General features: G+C 41.2%; 1 protein-coding gene across 2 annotated transcripts in view; it reads left to right on the top strand.

Moving 5' to 3' along the window:
* The window catches only part of POU6F2 (POU class 6 homeobox 2), a 507,841-nt gene that overhangs the window by 443,059 nt on the left and 45,378 nt on the right, over positions 1-19,404 (top strand). Inside the window, exon 6 of one of the 2 annotated variants that reach the window (XM_055421162.1) lies at positions 12,904-13,050. The exons of the other annotated variant lie outside the window; for it this stretch is intronic. Within the exon in view, the coding sequence (XP_055277137.1) occupies positions 12,904-13,050 (147 nt within the window). The remainder of the gene's footprint in view (positions 1-12,903; positions 13,051-19,404) is intronic. 2 annotated transcript variants of the gene reach the window in all.

Here is a 19,404-nt window from a genome sequence, read left to right as displayed (position 1 = left end):
CCATCTTTGTGATTTTTTTATAACAGAAAATATCCTGTATTTTAAAAGATGATGACTTGCTTTTATGTTTCAAAATTCAGTTGTTGCGGGGCGGGGTGGGGGTGGTCAGTCACCAGTTTAGATTCCCATTTGTATGAATATAAAATAAATGAAAGTATTCTGTGATTTAATGACTGCCAATTAGTGTTGCTTCCTGAGCTGCAATGCTGTCAGGGCTATCTCCATTATGCTGCAAAAGGAGAGGAATAATTAGGTGCTTTCGAAGCAACAGCTTGCAAGAGAATCTCTCAGGAGATGCTGTATACCTTTTATGAACACATGCGTACCATTCAAACATCTACTTCCTAATTTCTACTATTCTACCTTCTTTCTCTGCCTTTGGATTTTTTTCTTTCTCTGAATTTCCCTAGCCCCATCTCCTGCCCTAATTCTGGCCATTCACAACACACCAGGCATTCTGATGTTCCTACAGTTTTGAACTTATTCTTTCTTTGGCTCTAACTGCCCTTCTTCTCCTATCTGCTTACTTCATCTGCCTCCTGTCAATTATTTCCTGGCGCTTCCCTCACATCTGTCTCCCACCTAGGGAGCTAGCAAGTTCCCCAGTATTCCCCAGGTCACTTATCACACTGCTGCCCCACCTGTGGCTCCTTTTATATTTTACTAAGGTATGAATGACAGAAAACATTATAGTAGTATCAAGTGTACAACAAAATGATTTGACATTTGTTTGTACTGAGGAGTGAATTCCACAATAAGTTTAATTAACATCCATCACCAAATAGAGTTAGAAAATTTTTTCTCATGATGAGAAATTTTAAGATCTACTCTTTTAGCAACTTGCAACTATACAACATGTGTTATTAACTAGAGTCCCCATGCTGCATGTTATATCTCCATGACTTATTTTATTACTGGAAGTTTGTACCTTTTAACACCTTCATCCATTTGGCCCATCCTCACCTCTGGTGACCACCAATCTGCTGTATGTATCTTAGAACTTCAGTTCAGTTCAGTTCAGTCGCTCAGTCGTGTCCGACTCTTTGCAACCCCATGAATCACAGCACGCCAGCCCTCCCTGTCCATCACCAACTCCCGGAGTTCACTCAAACTCATGTCCATCGAGTCGGTGATGCCATCCAGCCACCTCATTCTCTGTTGTCCCCTTCTCCTCCCGCCCCCAATCCTTCCCAGCATCAGAGTCTTTTCCAGTGAGTCAACTCGTCGCATGAGGTGGCCAAAGTATTGGAATTTCAGCTTTAGCATCAGTCCTTCCAATGAACACGCAGGATTGATCTCCTTTAGAATGGACTGGTTGGATCTCCTTGCAGTCCAAGGGACTCTCAAGAGTCTTCTCCAGCACCACAGTTCAAAAGCATCAATTCTTCGGCGATCAGCTTTCTTCACAGTCCAACTCTCACATCCATACATGACCACTGGAAAAACCATAGCCTTGACTAGATGGACCTTGGTTGGCAAAGTAATGTCTCTGCTTTTTAATATGCTATCTAGGTTGGTCATAACTTTCCTTCCAAGGAGAAAGCGTCTTTTAATTTCATGGCTGCAATCAGCATTCGCAGTGATTTTGGAGCCCAAAAAAATAAAGTCTGACACTGTTTCCACTGTTTTTCCATCTATTTCCCATAAAGTGATGGGACCAGATGCCATGATCTTTGTTTTCTGAATGTTGAGCTTCAAGACAACATTTTCACTCTCCTCTTCCACTTTCGTCAAGAGGCTTTTTAGTTCCTCTTCACTTTCTGCATAAGGGTGGTGTCATCTGCATATCTGAGGTTATTGGTATTTCTCCCGGCAATCTTGATTCCAGCTTGTGCTTCTTCCAGCCCAGCATTCCTCATGATGTACTCTGCATATAAGTTAAATAAGCAGGGTGACAATATACAGCCTTGATGTACTCCTTTTCCTATTTGGAACCAGTCTGTTTTTCCATGTACAGTTCTGACTGTAACTTAGGTGGTTATTATTGCTGACGTTCACATATGTGACATCACACAGTATTTTCCTTTCTTTCTTTGACTTATGTCACTTAGCATAATGCTTTTGAGGTCTATCCATGTTATGCAAAAGTCAAGATTTGTATTCTTTTTTATGACTGAATAATATTCCATTGTATATGTGAATGTGTGTGTGTGTATATATATATATATACACCACATTTTCTTATTCATTCATCCTTACTTGCTTCCTTGTCTCATCTATGGTAAATGATACTGTAGTGAACAGGGGGCTACAGATATATTTTCAAGTTATAAATACACAGAAGTGGAATTGCTGGATCATAGGGTAGCTCTATTTTTGACTTTTGAGGACCCTCTGTACTGTTTTCCATGGTAGCTGCACCAATTTATATTTCCCCCCACCCCAACAGTGCATGAGGGTTCCATTTTCTCCACCTCCTCATCAATACCTACTATTTCTTGTCTATTTGATAATAGCCACCTCCTCACCAATACCTACTATTTCTTGTCTATTTGATAATAGCCATTCGAACAGGTATGAGGTATCTCTCATTGTGATCTGGATTTGCACCACTGGCTCTTAATTTATCTGTCTACAGATCTGTCTTTCCCACCCCCTGGAAGCTCTTTGGGGAAGAGACATATAGTTGATGCTCAGTGTTTGCTGAATCAGTGCAGAACAAGCTAGACTATATTCCATGTAAAAGTTATCCCAAGCTAAAGCCCTTCTCCCACTAAAGGGCAGCCTATAGTCTTTGCTCCAACAGCCTCCTGATCTCTGTCTTCAAGTTGACCCACTCCTACCCCAGAACAACTCAGTCACCAAAATGACCAATCTAAACCTAAGATCTGATCATGTCCCTCCACTCTCGCCTACAGAATGAAGGACAAGCCCTATAAAGTGTCATACAAAGTACTCCATTTATAATCTCACACCCCATCATCTTCCACTCCCCTCCCCCACTTCATGTTCCCCAAAATATCCCAGCACCAATGTAGTGACTCCACACCCATGAAATGTGTCTCTGGTCTCCATGCTATTCCTAATGTTTGAGAAGCCTTCTCTCTCCCCTTCCCAACTCCTCCCCAATCAACTTCTAATCATCCTTTTTGATTCTCAGATCTTAAGTGGTTTGCATGCCTGAGGTCTACTGAGGGTCCCTTTTCTGGGCTCTGGGCACCCCTTTCTTATAGCACTGGCTACACGGGGTGGAAATCAGCAACTCATCCATTAGACTGGGAGTACCTCAAGGCAAGAGACTCTTGCCTGATCACCTCTTTATCCCTGGGTCCTTCTCCAGGGTTATGGGAAACTATCTGATGAACAGAACTGTCCTAAGGCTACATAAGGCAGACCATGCCTTGTCTTTTTTTGAGTGCCGCATCTTTTCTTGTCTTTCTTCTGCCCTATTTTATCTGCAGGGAGTCAACCAGTGTTAGGGAGTAATTTAAGTAGTTAAATGTGGGTGTGGCAAGAGTGTGCTGTGCTTTCCAATCGCTAGAAACTAGAATAATACCAACTGCTGTACCAGGGAAGCAATTTATTCTTTTTTTAAAAAAAATAGCCTTTTTTCTTTCATCTCAGGAGTGCTCCCAATCAGTTGTTTAAACCGGATGATAGAATAAAAAATAAGAAAGAGTAATTTTGAAATATCAACAAATTCACCTAACTAATGTGCCATGACAATAGGCAATTGGTAAGAAGAGCGCTATTGTATGTAAGTCAGAAAATAGCATGAAACTCAATAAAAAGATAGATTTTCAGGTTATTAAACGGAGGACTAGACAGAAGAGGAAATGAGATGTGTAAGCGTGTCGTAATACAGTATTGGTCTACATGTAACTTGGATAAAATCTGATTTAGAAGTGGTGGGTTTCCTTAATACTAACCTCTCTGCTTCCAAATCAAATGTATTGGGGTAAGTTAAAAAGTTTTTCCCCTCAGCTCTGGGCTTGAAAATTTTATCAGTAAATTTTAAAATAAAACTTAAATGCATCCCTTCAGAGAGCTTTCTACTAGTTTTCCGCTGAATCACCGTGTGCTGGCCAGACTTGTTTATTTCCTTCCCCTCCATCAAGTGTTCCCTGTTTCCTCAGCACAGACACATCAATCATCCTACAGAATCTGGACCCCAGCCCTCTGCAGACTCCACCTCTTTCTCCAGTGTTCTTCTAGAGCACTCTCTAGGGCGTTCATGTGTGTGTAGACTCCCTTCTCTTTACCAGCAATGATGTGTAGGGTTTGCAAAGCTATCTGAGTAGAATCTCACTTTTGATCCTGTCTCCGGTGACCTCCAGGAACCATAAACCATCTAAATGCCCAAGTGGCCGACACCTCCTGAAGTCCCACCATAGTGATGCTGCACAAAGGGAGAGTATGTCCCCCTCCTTCACCAAAGTCACACTCTGAGGGACACATGGATCCATCCTTATCTGGGGGGAAACAGCCCCTTCTGCTCCTGCCCCTGATGCCGTCTGCAACAGCTTTACTCTAGTCCACAAGGTTGGGCTGGGGATGTAGACCCATAGGCTAACTGCACCTCCACCAGCATGGCCCAAGGATAAAAACAATAATAGCCTTCATTCACTGCCTCCTTATCCTTCAGTTCCCAAATAACATCAAACCTGGAGCTTAAGGCCCCACCCAGCCCCATCCCCACCCAGACACTCTTCTATATTCCCACCAGCTCTCTAATTATTTCAGAGTGTATCCCTGTATCATTTCCTTGTACATGTTTTGGTATGAATCTCTAAAAGAAAGGGAGTGCTTTTTAGATAAAGTAGCATGAAAGGAAATGGCAACCCACTCCAGTATTCTTGCCTGGAGAATCCCAGGGACAGAGGAGCCTAGTGGACTGCCGTCTATGGGGTCGCACAGAGTTGGACACTACTGAAGCAACTTAGCAGCAGCAGCAAGAAAGGTGTCGCTAAGGAGGTGACCTGGGAGAAAAAAGATGTGAATGGCAAAGGGTTACAGACATAGAAACAGCAAGTGCAAATACCCCAGAATAGCTGAGGATCTTTGAAAGGCCCAGCATGATTCCCCTCGAAGGAGTAAGGAGACAGAGAGGACTCAACTCTAAAACAACAGTATGTCCAGAAGTTCCTGGAAGGAATAAGAATTATTATAGGAAAACTTGGATCATGCTTACCATATGCCAAGAACTTTTCTAGTATTTTACATATTAATTAACTCATGTATTTTTCATACCATCCCTGTGACTTCATTACTTCTATTATTATTCCCCCTTTCCTAAAACTGGTAAAAACAGAGATACAGAAGTGTTCAGATCCCTTTGGGATGCTATAACAAAATACCACAGACTGGGTGGTTTAATAAATCAGAAATTTATTTCTCACAGTTCTGGAGACTGGGAGGTCTAAAATCAAGGCACCTGCACAGTTGAGTTGTGTTGAGAGCATTCTCCTAATTCTCACTGTGTCTTTATGTGGTGGAAGGGGCTAAGGATCTCCATGGGGTCTCTTTCATAAGGGCACTAATCCCATTCATGAGGGCACCACCCCCTTGACTTAAGCCCCTTCCAAAGGCCCCACTTCCTAATACTGCCATCTTTAGGGGTTAAGATTTCAACATATGAATTGGAGAGAGGGGTTACACAAACATTCAGACCTTAGCAGAAGGGTAAATTGAGTTCCTGGCAGCCTCATAATTAGAACTCAGGCAATCTAGTTACAGAATGCAAGCTCTTAATCCTTACACTGGGCTTCCCTGGTGGTTCAGACAGTAAAGAATCTGCCTGTAATGCAGCAGATCTGGGTTCAGTCCCTGAGTTGGAAAGATCCCCTGGAGGAGAGAATGGCTACCCACTCCAGTGTTCTTGACTGGAGAATCCCATGGACAGAGGACCCTGGTGGGCTACAGTCCATGGAGTCACAAAAAGTCAGACACAACTGAGCGACTAACACACACACACACACACAATCCTTACACTGTGCTGCTCCCCTTTCCCTTCTCGTATAGAATGGCTCATTCATTACCAGTCACATTCTGTGCAACTCTGAGAGAGTACAAGGTAGACATATTCAGAACTGCCCTCCCAGGACTATGAACCCACCACCTCCTCTCTCACAGACCCCGCCCCAGACTGCCACTCCCTCAGATCTGGATACTACTCCCTGGACAGCTCATCTTTTCCTGCTTCCCATCTCTTCCCACCAGATCTCTTTCTCTCTTTGACTATAAGCCCACAGAGGGTAGGGAACACGTCAATCTATCTTTCACATTGTCTCCCTCACACTGAGCCCAAAACATAGTGGGTACTGATTAAATGTTTGCAGGGTGAAGACTATTTATTATTTTTTTTTAGAGCCGAGACATTTTTATTCTACTGAAGCCTTTGAGTTCATAATAGTACTTTTTTATTGGAGTATAATTGCTTTACAGTGTTGTGTTAATTTCTGCTGTGCAACAAAGTACAGCAGAATCACTCGTATGTGTACATATATCCCCTTCCTCCTGAGCCTCCCTCCCCAGCCCCATCCCACCCCTCTAGGGTATCACAGAGCATCAAGCTGAGCTCCCTGTGCTATACGGCAACTTCCCACTAGCTATCTATTTTACACATGGTAGTATATATACAATCAATGCTACTCTCTCAATTCATCCCACCCTTGCCTTCCTCCACCCCATGTGTCCAGAGTCCACTCTCTACATCTGCATGCAGGGTGAAGACTTTAATGAATGAGAGTGATAGTTGCCCTGAAGCAATGTGTTTGTGTTCCACCCAGATCCCCTGGAATTCTTTTCTGTAAGTTGCCCCCGCTTTGTGCCTGCATGCTCAGTCGCTTCAGTTGTGTCTGACTCGTTGCAATGCTATGGACTGTAGCCCGCCAGGCTACTCTGTCTATGATATTCTCCAGGGAAGAATAATGGAGTGGGTTCCCATTTCCTACTCCAGGGGATCTTCACAATCCTGGAGTGGAACCTGTGTCTCTTGTATCACCTGTATTGCCAGGCAGATTCTTTACCACTGAGCCACAGGGGAAGCCCGCCCCTGCCTTGGGGGCTTTCAAAAACCAGCACCAGCAGCCCTTCTTCCAAAGACTCCACTTTACCCCAAGAGCAAAGAGCCAACAACACCCAGGTATTTAATTCCCAAGCCTCTCCTTCATCCCAGGGCTGTGAATTGGGACTGTCTGGTGTGGAGGGTGGACACCAAGCTTCTGAGCCTCAGGGTGGAAACTCACACCCCTACCAGATTGGGATCCTTCCCTTTCCACTCCATCCTGTTTCTAGGAAACTCAACCTCAGACTTCAGGTTATTTTCAAAATTCGTCTGTGAGATAATGTGGCTGGGTGTTGATGGAAAATGACTAGAGCATTCATGGAAAGTTACTGTATTTGTGTAGCCACAAAATGAAAATAAAATATAATCTGTTCTGAAACTAGACTGAAATCAACATGATTTTACCTTGATGATTCAAAGGTATTTTAGGAAGTTGCACTGCCTTAGAGTCATCACAAAAAATCTCAAACACTCCAGTCTGGGGGGTCTCAGACATGGTGACAAAAACTTCTGGTAGGCAGAGAATTGGATGGTCAGCTTCCAGGACTGTCTCTCCAGGGAGATGAGAAGAGAGCAAGCAGCAAAGCTTGGTTCAATATTAAAACTCACAAAACTGATTTCTAACTGTTATGAGGATTTCATAACACATTAATAAACATGAGACCAAAGGGAAAGGTCTAGTTGGACAGAACATACAAGCAGGTTATTGAGATGAATATGGCTTCTCTTCCAGAATTTGTCTATTGGTATTTCCTTGACCTTTAAGAGAAGACTTGAGGGTAAGAAGTGGAAGTACAGATTTGGTTAAGAGTCCCAGTGAATTAAGAAACCTGTTTCACAGCATAAGAAAAGTCAAGGACCTCAGGTATAGCAATGAACTTGAAGAGCCACGTTTACCCTATTTCTAGGCAGCCACTGCTAGTCATTTCTGGCTTTAAATGGGGAATGAATGGTGATCAATGTGTTTATGAACATCCTCATTTAAAAACAAACGGCACCACAGGTTCAGAGTTTTAAATTGTAAACTTAGTAGCAAAAAGAGCTGCTCCAAAATCCATAGTCTATAAAATTCACATAGCTCATGAGGAGAATGATAAAACTATAGATCATGGGCATTTATGCTCCAAAGAAAGGTTGAACCATGCTGCTCATGCTCAGATTCAAGAAACCTGAATTCTTTAGCAGCATGAGGAATGGGAATCTTTCAGAGAAAGAGAACCTGGGGCAAGGCTTGGACACCCCACCATCACATTTATGTGACGTCACACATATGATGTCATCTAAGATTCCTCCTTGAGGAAACTGTATTAAAGCTTTTCTTTCCATCACCATTTAGGATCCACAGATAACAAGGATGTGCATAGTGCACTAGAGATTTGGGAACATGGATTTATTCTCTTTATGAGATGAGTACTCAGTATCCCCATCAATATGTGAAGGTAGAAATCAACCACTGCAAATCCTAAGGGAAATGTTTTTTATAAATCTACTTCCTGCATGCCTTCACTATCAAATCAGCAACTATGAAATAGACTCATTCACCATATTTTGACATGAGGAAGGAATTAGACTGCAAAATTGATGTCCTGGAATCCTAACAAATATTGTAAACCGAATGTGAGACAACAGATCAGACAAAAAAGGTCTTCTCTTGTTGGCCTGCCACCTACCTAGCCTGTCCTCAGAATCAAAACACTGCTTTCTCTATAAATTTCTCTGTACGTGATCAAATATAAGTCCAAGAGCAGCAGGTGACATCATTGCTATAACTATTTCTTCCTGATGTTCTCCAGTCTGAAATATTTTCAAACAGCATATTATCTTTTAAATCATGCAACTCACCTCATCTAACAGTCACATTACTTGCTAATAGATTTCTTCAGGCTACTCTTTGCAAACAAGCAAAACAGGGACTTCTCTGGTGGTTCAGTGGTTAAGAATCTGCTACCATTGTATAGGGCACCAGTTTGACCCTTGGTCTGGGAACTAAGCTTTTGCATGCTGTGCATCAGGGCCAAAAAATAAATTAAAAAAAGTAAATTTTAAAGTAAGCAAATAAAGTTATAGAAAATAGTTAAAAATGTTAAAATGGAGAATGCAGTCACTTGTGTTCACATTCTTTCCAGAGTAAAAGGATCTTTGTGGAGGTCTGTTCTATTCTGATCAATTAGTTAGTTTAAAATCCTGATGCACAACATGAACTGTGAGGATAATAGCTAGCATTATTTTTATTTTTTTTCTTGATATATGCCAAGTATCGTTCTAAAACGTTTTTGCATCTGTTATCCATTTAATTTTCATTGTTACTCTATGAGAAGTGGTGCCCTGTTTACACCCACTTAACCTAAGAGAACATGAGGCCTGGTTGACTGAAAGTCACAAGCCAAGGCAGCCTGGTTTCAGAGTGGATGCCCTCAGCTGCATGAATGGATGTGCAGGCTCTGTGAGGTCTGAAGTCCTTGCTTACAGAATTATTTCCTGTTATTCTAGTATTTTATTCTGTAAAACTGAGGGGGCTGTCTTAAGAAATTTGTGTTCCTATTGGGTTTTTAGGCTATCTGATAAGTATCGAGCTATAGCTTGATATATTCAAGGCCCAGAATCCATGTGAATGTGACATGAAGATGCTGTCTCTCTGCAAATTCTAGCTTTGAGAGTTTCCACATTTATAATCAAGCATACACCAGAATGCAGCCTGTCTTTTGAATTGGACTGTTGCAAACACGAGTATGTAACACAGTCAGACCTCATTGGGGCCATCCTTTGCTGGTTGGGTACATTGGCAGTGAGAGATCTGAAGGCATATACTTGGCAGCGACTTCAAAATGCCCAGTTGGTCCCAGAATGTTAACATGCTCATTATGTGCATTTACTGTGCCCAGGCTCCCCACTGTCCAAATCTCCCCCGAGTCCCCAATCAAGAAGAAGTATTGAGAGGAATACTGCTAATATGACATGACTGAGGACAATACAGAGTGACATGACCGGAGGTGATGAAGAGCACACTTATGGTTTCCTGACTAGCCCCTCCCCCATCCCTGCCACATATCTTAATGCATACTAACATCCCTGCCTTGGCAGTCCCAGACAGAAAAGCCAAAAGGTATTTATGAAGCTGCATCCATCAACAACATCAGTGGTCCACCAGAAATGCTGTCAGCTTACAGATTGACTTGTACCCACTGTCTGTATATACCACTCACTTCCCCACTTCACTTCTAACTCTGCTTCCAGGGGCCAGCAAGACATCTCCCCAGAGCCCCTACATCTTCACAAAGACTTAGGCATGCAGGATAGGAAGTAAGAGAGCCATCAAGTCACCATTTGCTTCATTAAGAGGGAAAAGCGGCAAAAAGAGGAACACATTGGATTTCAATGTAGGACCAGGATATACAGAAAATAAACAAAAAACAAACAAAATCTGTACATCTGTGGTTGCTGAAGAGATCTTCCAAAACAGAAGTGTACCCATTCCTGACCCCATAACACAAAGGTTCAGGGCCTGATTTTAGGTAGGTGCTTTTTTTATGTTCAGAACAGTTCACCTTTTATATGATGCCTGAATTTATTGCAAATACAAGGATATAGCTGAATAACACACTAGAGTCCCAAACACTGAGAATTCCCAATGACACTACTGAATATATCCAGAGAGTGATTCCAGATTTTCTCATGTGAACTCTTGATTGACCTGGATGTTAGGAAAATGTCTTACAATTTTTAAAAATATGTTCTCGTCATTAAATGGGAAACACTATCTTTTTCAGAATGTTTCACTCAAAATTCATGGACAAAATTGCATATTCAGCATTAAAACCAAATTGCACATAATCTTTCTTTAAGATTAAGAAGCTTATTTTGAGACCTCCTTGAAACTCAGGAATTTCGTTACGATTTAAACTTGTATTGCATGAAAATAAATGTGAACATAGCAACTGGCAGATGACCCGAGAATTGTGTACCACTGGGCAGTGTGCATCCTGGTCATTTAGGGAAAGTATTCCTCAAGGGGTCTTCTCACTTTGGAAGTGAAACAAAGAACACACTATAAACTCTTTGACTTCAGGGAGTCAAGCCAACAAGAAGAATTTCCATTCAACATATACCATTACTTGCCTCATATACAGTATACAAATATATTCAGAAAACCAAGATCAAGACCAATCTGAATCTTAAATCCCATGGTGGTAATCTGGGATAAGACAGGGTTTCTTTTTAGGCTGATGAATGAGAATTTTTTTTCTCCTTAAAAGGAAATCATTATTATCTTTGAGGAGAGACATAAAGGCGAAAGATACATAATGTAATGAGCTGCAAATGGATTCTCATTTCTAACAAAACCTGCTGGGTCAATGGAATTTCTGTAGAACTAGTGCTGTGAAATTTGGTTATAAAAGAATAAAGAAACCAATAAGATAAGGATATCACATTAATGGAGGGGGGAAAATTATTAAATTCCTCTCCCTTTTGACATTTCCTCTGACAGTTAGCATTTCCATCCTCATCAGATGATGTTAATGCTAGGCAAATTTCCAAAGGAATTAAGTCATAAAATATGTTTTGAGGGAAAGGAGGCGGGGGGAAGGAAAAGAAAGAGAAAAAGAGAAAGTAAAGAAGAAAGTTTTTTTTTTAAAAAAATCATCTTTAAAAGAGCTTCCAGGACTAGAATTAAGTATGGTATTAATTTTTTTTCCACAAAGTCTTAGTCTTGGCAGGTTTCTGCTAAATGCAGGAATTTCATGGATGCAGGAACCGGTGATGGAAAATGCATTATTATACACAACAATTGTTGTACTTGAGAGGAACTATATGGGAAAAATAACACCCTAGAATAAATACAAATGAAATTCATGTATCAAAACCAATACTGTGAAAAAAGTTTAAATGTTTCTTGCATTTATATCTAGTCATTAACCTAAATGCAGATTTTAGTTCAAGCTACACTTCTGCCTCATGGTCAGAAGGCCTGAAAACCTGTGACGTGGAAAATTGGCAGGATAAAGAATATTGAATTGGCCTCCATGGATAAACAAAATTTGGCAGCCATAACCTTCTCCTTAGGCAACTCCCCCCACCACCAGCCCCATCAAATTTTCCTCCATAGCTCACTCTTTTCCCAGGAAAGAGACCAAGGGAAGGCCATATATGAGCTCAAACAGCAAGCCAATGTCACCCTGACCATTCACCAAAGGATCTTTCTCCTTGACCTTGAATCCCATGCTTTGAGTGAGGCCCCCCAAAAGTCCCAGCTCTAGACTCACTCTCAGAGAGCACAGAGGCTAGAGGAGTCAGTACCTCCAGACTTTGGTTTCCTTCTCCTCTGGAGAAAAAAGTGGAGTGAGGCATCTTCTTTACTGGATGTGAAATTGCAATTCACAAATGAAAGTGATAAATTCCTTTGCAGAAATCCCTAAAGTCTATTCCCCTCCTCCCCCCCTCCTCCCCCGCTACTCCCATCCTATTTTAATCCCACTTTAGGTCTGGTTGCCTCAAGCAAAGTAGACATTGTCTCAATGTTTTATTTAGCCTAGCAAACAAAACCCAGGGACTTCTCCAAAATTATTTCTCCACCTGGGGAGATCCTAACGACCTACCTCACCCCTGGGGCCCACCTCTCTCCCTCCTGGAGCTCACCTATCTCCCTCCTGGGGCTCCTCCCAAACTCAGGCTCCATTAAGCAACCCAGTGCTGATGGAGAATATTTCCCTTCCAGCCCATTTCCAACCTCTCCCAAGCCCTGCAGCTTCAGAGGGAACATTCCCCAGGCCCCCTCGCTGGGTTCCCAGACCTTTGCATGAGCCATTTCGAGTGAGAACCTCCTTCCCAACGTGAATGTTGTTTCCGTTGTGCTGTGCCTGTGTGTGGTGGTTTCACCCTGATCTTTTCTCTCTTTGCAGCTGGTTAATAATCCACTAGCAAGTCAGGCTGCAGCGGCTGCAGCAGCAGCAGCCATGGGCTCCATAGCAAGTTCACAGGCCTTTGGCAATACCCTCTCCAGTCTGCAGGGTGTCACAGGTCAACTAGTTACTAATGCACAAGGACAGGTGAGTGGGAGTGGGAACAAGAGTGAATTTGTATGGCAGCTTGAACTCGGAAAAGAAATGAATTTCTTTTGCATGACAGTGATATGTAACCGCAGTCATTCATGGCAAATAAATAATGTTGACCAGCTATGTCAAGAAGAAGAGAAGGCTTGGAAGGTGTTTCTCTATTTTAGAAACAAGATTTTTTTTCCTTCCCCTAGAATGTCTACTAAGTTTTATGTGGGTTTTATTTCTGTACAATGACTTGTGTTATGACCTTAATTAAAGAAATTACTTTTCAGGACTGGGAGACCCTTGCTAAGAAAATATCAGTTACATTTTACAAGTAAGATTTCTGTTTTGTTTTTAATTTTTTTCATTTTTTGAAACTTGGGTATTGGAGGAAACTGGTAAGTTTCCTTCCCTAATTGCTCTAAGATTTCTAATTAGCCTTAAGAAAGCCATTTCCTGGGGGATCTCGCTGGTGGTCCAGTGGTTAAGACTCCATGCTTCCACTTCAGGGGGTAAGGGTTCAATCCCTAGATGGGAAACTAAGATCCCATATGGTGCACTGTGCAGCCAAAAAATAAAATAAAAATTTTTTAAATTAAAAAAGAAAAGAAAGTTAATTTCTGGTTGTATGGGGAGGTGATGGGAAACAATTCAAGATGTTCTATAAAGGAAACAAAGAAAAGGTGTGAATTAGAATAAAGCCAACTGTCAGTCGATGCATGTGCCCAGCCTCTTGCTGATTCTCCCAAGAGCTCCGTGGTTTCTTGCGTGCTTGTCGATTTACTTCAAGCTGCCAGCCCAGTAAACTTTCCTCATGTCACCAGCAGGCACATCTGTTCCCTCCCACTGCACATGGGCCTGCATTGCGGCCACCAAGACTCTGACAGAACTTCAGATGGAAGTCATCCCTCTTCAAGACCCCAATAAACCTAAAAGCTGCATGCAGAACAGAAGAGGGTGAAGCTGATGGTGTCAGGGGTGCCCTCTCATTCAGAGGCCTGACACAGAGCCCGGCCTCACTGCTTAGGGCATCTGGCACTCAAACATTCCTGTGTCTGATGATGAAATGCAAGAAAGAAGCAGCTTTGCATCCTTGCTGATATTTTCTTCCCCCAGGGTTATTTTCCCAATAGCAAGGTTACCACTCTCTTGGCCTGCTCTGGGGGAACAGGAATTTTGATGTCTTGAACCTTGCTTTATTTTACATAAAGAGTAAACAGAGATGCATTATAAGCTAAACTGTCTCCAACCACGTCCCAGGGGGGAAAAAAAAAGCTGACCTTGTTATATTTCCTGGGCGGGTGCAGGATTGTCCCGTCAGAACCCCGAGGGCTGAACGATGGAGCTTGTCAAAGAGCGGCCCCAGGTAATGAATCATCTTATCACAGGTGCGCACCACACATATTAAAGGAGGGATGTGTGAACACCGTGCCCTCCACAGTCACCTTTCAATGTCGGCTTTAACCCTTGTTCCAATCCCTTTTCATCAAAGAATCATTTTATGCAGCCAGCTCTAAATGGAGGCTCTCAAAAGCCTATTAAGATTTCTGGAGGGATGGGGTATTAGTGTGGAGGAAATGTTGATTATAATATCTGTAACTCATACTCAGATCAGGTCCATCCTGGAAGCTGTTTCCTACAGTTGAGCCCAAAATAGAACACCTTGATTCTTTTCTGCCAGGCAACTGACTCTTGAAATGTAAATTTTAAAAGTCTAAGATAGAACACCATAACCACTGACTTGTATTTGCCTCTGATTTCTCTTGTCCCCATGTCCAAGTGAAATATACTACTGTGCTCCACCTCTTGAGTATTTGTGCTGGAGAAAATGCTTTAGTGTTTAGAAGGAATTATTAGGAGCTTATTCTTCTGATGATGTAATGCCTGATCTTTTTTGCCAGTTACAAACCTGCCTCCTTCTCAGGGACTTGAGTTACAACGTTTGCTTTTTGTAGCCTTTGCCAGCTTTCGTCTCAGGGATGGCTCTCCCAACCCATAAGTACTCCTAAGGAAATGGAATTCAAAGTTGAAGCTTGATTGGCACTCTGCATATATTGAATAAAAGTTGATTTTAACCATAATTTTTTTAATTTTAGAAATTGTGTTAGGATAGGTGATTTGACGTGATACACAAACCTTCTAAAGTAAAAAACAACTTACAGAGAAATCAATTATGCCCAGTTGTGAAGTCTTGCCTGAGAGTTTTAGACATGTCCCAGTGTCATCATGTCCTCCTGCCAATGCAAGAAAAGACCAAGATGCTCTCATTTCCAAAGTAGAGGAACTGGCCACATTGATGCAGCACTGTGCCTTTTTAATCTTTGTAATTTAAACACTGTCCTCTTCCCAGAAAAAGGTGCATGCCCTGTATCTCTTGACATCAAGATACTTGGCTGAGCTTTATGGAGAAGTCAAATTATACTCCCAAAAAGGCAAATATTATTTGTTGTGTGTGTGTATACTCCTTTGGCTTGTGTTACTGTGGTACAGAAGTTAAGACTACTTTGGAATCAGGTGATTACAATTGCCATGCTCAGACTGCCATGTTAACTAGGATTACAGCATTCAGCCCATTTTCAGCTCCTTAAAAATCTCTATGGAGCTTTTGCAGAAAAGATCCAGAGAGAACTCTAAATATATTTAGAGATGCATTCATTTGAGTTCGTGACATCAACTATTTTTTAAATGTGAAAGTTCACGTGGAAGTCATAGCATTGAAATCTAAACTAAGTTAGAAAAGCATGTTTCACTCCACTGATAATTTGCTACTGTAGGTCTGTTGAGGCACACAGGGACCTTGTGTTATCAGAAATGGTCTAATCCTTGATCCCCACTACTGAGATTCTCTTGGTTCCCTGGAAGCCAATGTGGGATTACACAGTAGTTTAGAGTCCTGGCTGAATTCAGACCTACTTGCCTGAGAGTGGGTTTAGGTTCCACCTCTTTTTTGTCTTTTGACGTGAAGATAATGATTTAACTTTCCTCAACCGAAGCCTCATCCTGTGAATTCTAACGCAACTCCTGCGAGGTAGCCTGGGTCACTGGCTCCAGCTCAGAGGGCAGGAGGTCCTAGGTCTGCCTCCTTGGCTGGGCAGATGCCCACATAGGGAGACATTTCCCAGATCTTCCTTCAGTCTCTAGGCTTAGACTCAACAGGAAGACATCCTACCATCTGAGACTTGCAGTTTTGCTTCCCAAGCTTGGAATCTATGTTTTCATTTACCGAATCTCAGTAAATTTAAAGGACATCTCAATATAGTCAAGGATTTTTTACAGTTTTTTTTTTTTCCAAGTAGTAGTTTTGAAGCAAATATGGAGGGAAAACCTCAGATATTTCACACCTTTCTAAGCTTGCCATTCATTAGCAGTTAATTCAGAAGTCAGACACTGGTCCAAATACTAACAAAATACTTCATTCTTTTCTTTACATTTTTAAATTAATTAATTCGTTTATTCATTTGGCTGCTCCAGCTCTTAGTTGTGGCACAGAGGACTTTGAGTTACAGCATATGGGATCTAATACTTTGACCAGGGATCAAACCCAGGCCCCCTGCATTGGGACTGCAGAGTCTTAGCCATTGCAACACCAGGGAGGTCCCTAAAAAAACTACTACATTCTAAATTCACAAAGCACATATCTTACCCAGGGATGTTAACGTATTTTAAATTATATCACACACAGCTTCACTGTGAGGTGGGAAGGTACCAAGTGTCTTGATGATAATTAGTGATAATGAAATTGACAATGGCTGTCACAGTGCTGAGAAGAACATTTTGATTCCTTCTGTTTCCACGCCAGTGTGAAAGGTAGGCAATAGAAAGAATGCTAGCTATAGGCTCATTTGAGTCCATAGTCAGTCAGTTACTAGCTCTGTGACCCTAGGCAAGTTACTTGATCTCTCTCTGGCCTCGGTTTTATTTGAAATGAAAATAATCAAAACTAAGCCCTTAGATTATGAAGTTATATGAGATGTGTGTGAAAAAAAACCTACTATAACACCTCAGTATGCTATTAAGACTCAATAAATTATTATCATAATGTTCATCATCATTTAGAGTTTGTCTAACATTTTCTGGAATATTCCTTTGGTTAAGATATGCAGCAGAGACTGATGTTCACAAGCTATGAGACCTTAGGCAATTGATTTACCCTCTCTGTGCCTCAATTTCTGCATCTGAAAAATGGGGATTATTATGGCACCAGCTTCTAGGACTAAAGGGCTTAGAACAGGGTCAGGCACATAATGATCATTCAATAATACCATCATTCAATAAATGCTACCTAATAGGATTAATCAAGGAGCTGTGTTTTTGGTTTATAACTGTGCACTGGTTCATAATTCTGCAGTGTCTGAGGAGTTTGAGAATGTGAAAATCTTAACAGTAGGACTTTAATTTTCTTTAGAGAAATGTCATCCCTACCCTGGATAGTTCAGTAGGGGTGTGTGTGTCTGTGTCTGTGTCTTTGTGTCTGTGTGTGTGTTCCTAACACTTATTCAGTGGGTCTGTTCAGGATTTGGCATGTAGATTTACCATCGATTTGTTCAGCTATAGAATTGGTTTCCCTCAGGCCCCTGGCAATATCTCCTTATTGGCATTATTGCAGAAAAGTAAAAGCAAATGAAATTTTATTTTATCCTGGGGCTAAAGAAAGCATTTTACATTTTAACTGAAGCTTAGAATGTTTCCTGATGAAATTAGTTCTCGACCACTGTGAAATTTTCTTAAGTGGCAGCAAGGCAAGTCAAAAACCCTCCCTTCAGTCTTTAAAGAGCCAGTCAAGTGAAAAAAAAAAATCAGCTAAACAATATTACTCTTTTATATATATAAAGAAGAAAAACTTAAAGGACTTACCCATTCAGGTTAACTGAGAATACACACAGCATCCTGTGAATAAATGATGGCTGAGCAGAGCTGGATTGGCGAGAAGGAAAGATGTGCTGTAGTAGGGGATGCTTCCTAAGTGACCCCAAGGCCATAATTAAACAAAAACAATCTGCTGATCCTAACAGTAGCCTAGGCTGGAGAGGGGTGGATGAAAAGGCTGGACCACCAGTGGTAACAACTGGAAGGCCATTTCAATATCATAGCTTTCTGAAGTGGTGAGAAGTACATGTCTTAGAGTGAAGAAATGTGATGTTGACATTGGGATAGCCCTCTGAATTATAATAATAGTAAAGCTCCATAGCATCTCTAGAAGGCAAGAGGGTAGCTAAGAACATTGACTTTGAAGGACACAGGTCTGATGGGAACACATTTCTAGCTCTGTGGCCTTGGATAAGGTCTAGAACCTTCCTGGGCCTCTGTTTCCTCATCTGCAAAGTAGAAATGATAAGACTTCTCACATTCTTTTGTGGTGGGGTTAGACGTGATAACAGCAGGGAGACTGCTGAACACAGTGCCTGCTAGGTCTTAAGCATTTAATAAATTGTATTCATTGTTCCATAAGTTAGTGCTGTAGCTATTGTTTTTAGGATGAAAAAGCAGCAATTGATGCTGAACTATGAATTGCTAAAATCATTCAATACATATATGAGTTTCCTGGCTGTCCAGTGGTTAGGACTCAGCACTTTCACTGCCAGGGCCAGGGTTCAATCCCTGGTCTAGGAATTAAGATACCTCAATCCACACTGTCAAAGAAAAAAAAAAAAAGAAAGAAAGTTAAATAAAGTCATTCAACACATAATTTAATTAGAAAGGAGAATCTTTTAGAATCACTACAATATGAGTGAATATAAAGTTATAATAAATGCAAATCTTAGCCAAAGGATTAAGATATAATGAACTTATACATGTCTGTTGAGGCCCTCTGTGGGTTTGATTAGGTCTGTCTGTGTAGGACAAATAACAAAGCCATAGCTGCCCATGTTGTAAAACTAATTTTAAACTTTACACAAAGGAACAAATCGATGGTAAGTCTACTTTAACAATGGGACTAGAGTCAGTGAGATGTGTTTGATGTATCCAGCTAAAACCAGTTGAGTGGGAATTTAGGAATTTCATATCAACTTCTGTGTTTCATATTTCATAATGAAACATGTTAACTCTAGAGACAAATAAAAGTTTTTTTCATAAAAAATAGTACAAAAGACATTCTTGATAAGCCACCCAGATAGTGACCTTTTTCCGTGCAAGCTTAAGTTCTTTTGCTTACTTTTAAAGGAAATAAAACATTCCTGATACAGCTAAGGCCTTCAAACTCCTCCCATTCCTCTCCTTGCCGTCCCCTGGTGATTACAATAACAATGGTGATTCCTTTCATGCAAATTTTGCATTTTTACTACAAAATATTGATTTTTTAAAGCTACAAAATCATTACAGAATACCATCTTAATACAACAAATAGACTATATTATTTAGAAA

This window comes from Moschus berezovskii, chromosome 3, assembly GCF_049115385.1.
Source record: "Moschus berezovskii isolate FMDL1 chromosome 3, NW_MosBer_1.0, whole genome shotgun sequence".
Taxonomy (NCBI): Eukaryota; Metazoa; Chordata; class Mammalia; order Artiodactyla; family Moschidae; genus Moschus; species Moschus berezovskii.
The sequence above is the reverse complement of the archived record's forward strand: the minus strand, read 5'-3'. Positions and strand labels throughout refer to the sequence as shown.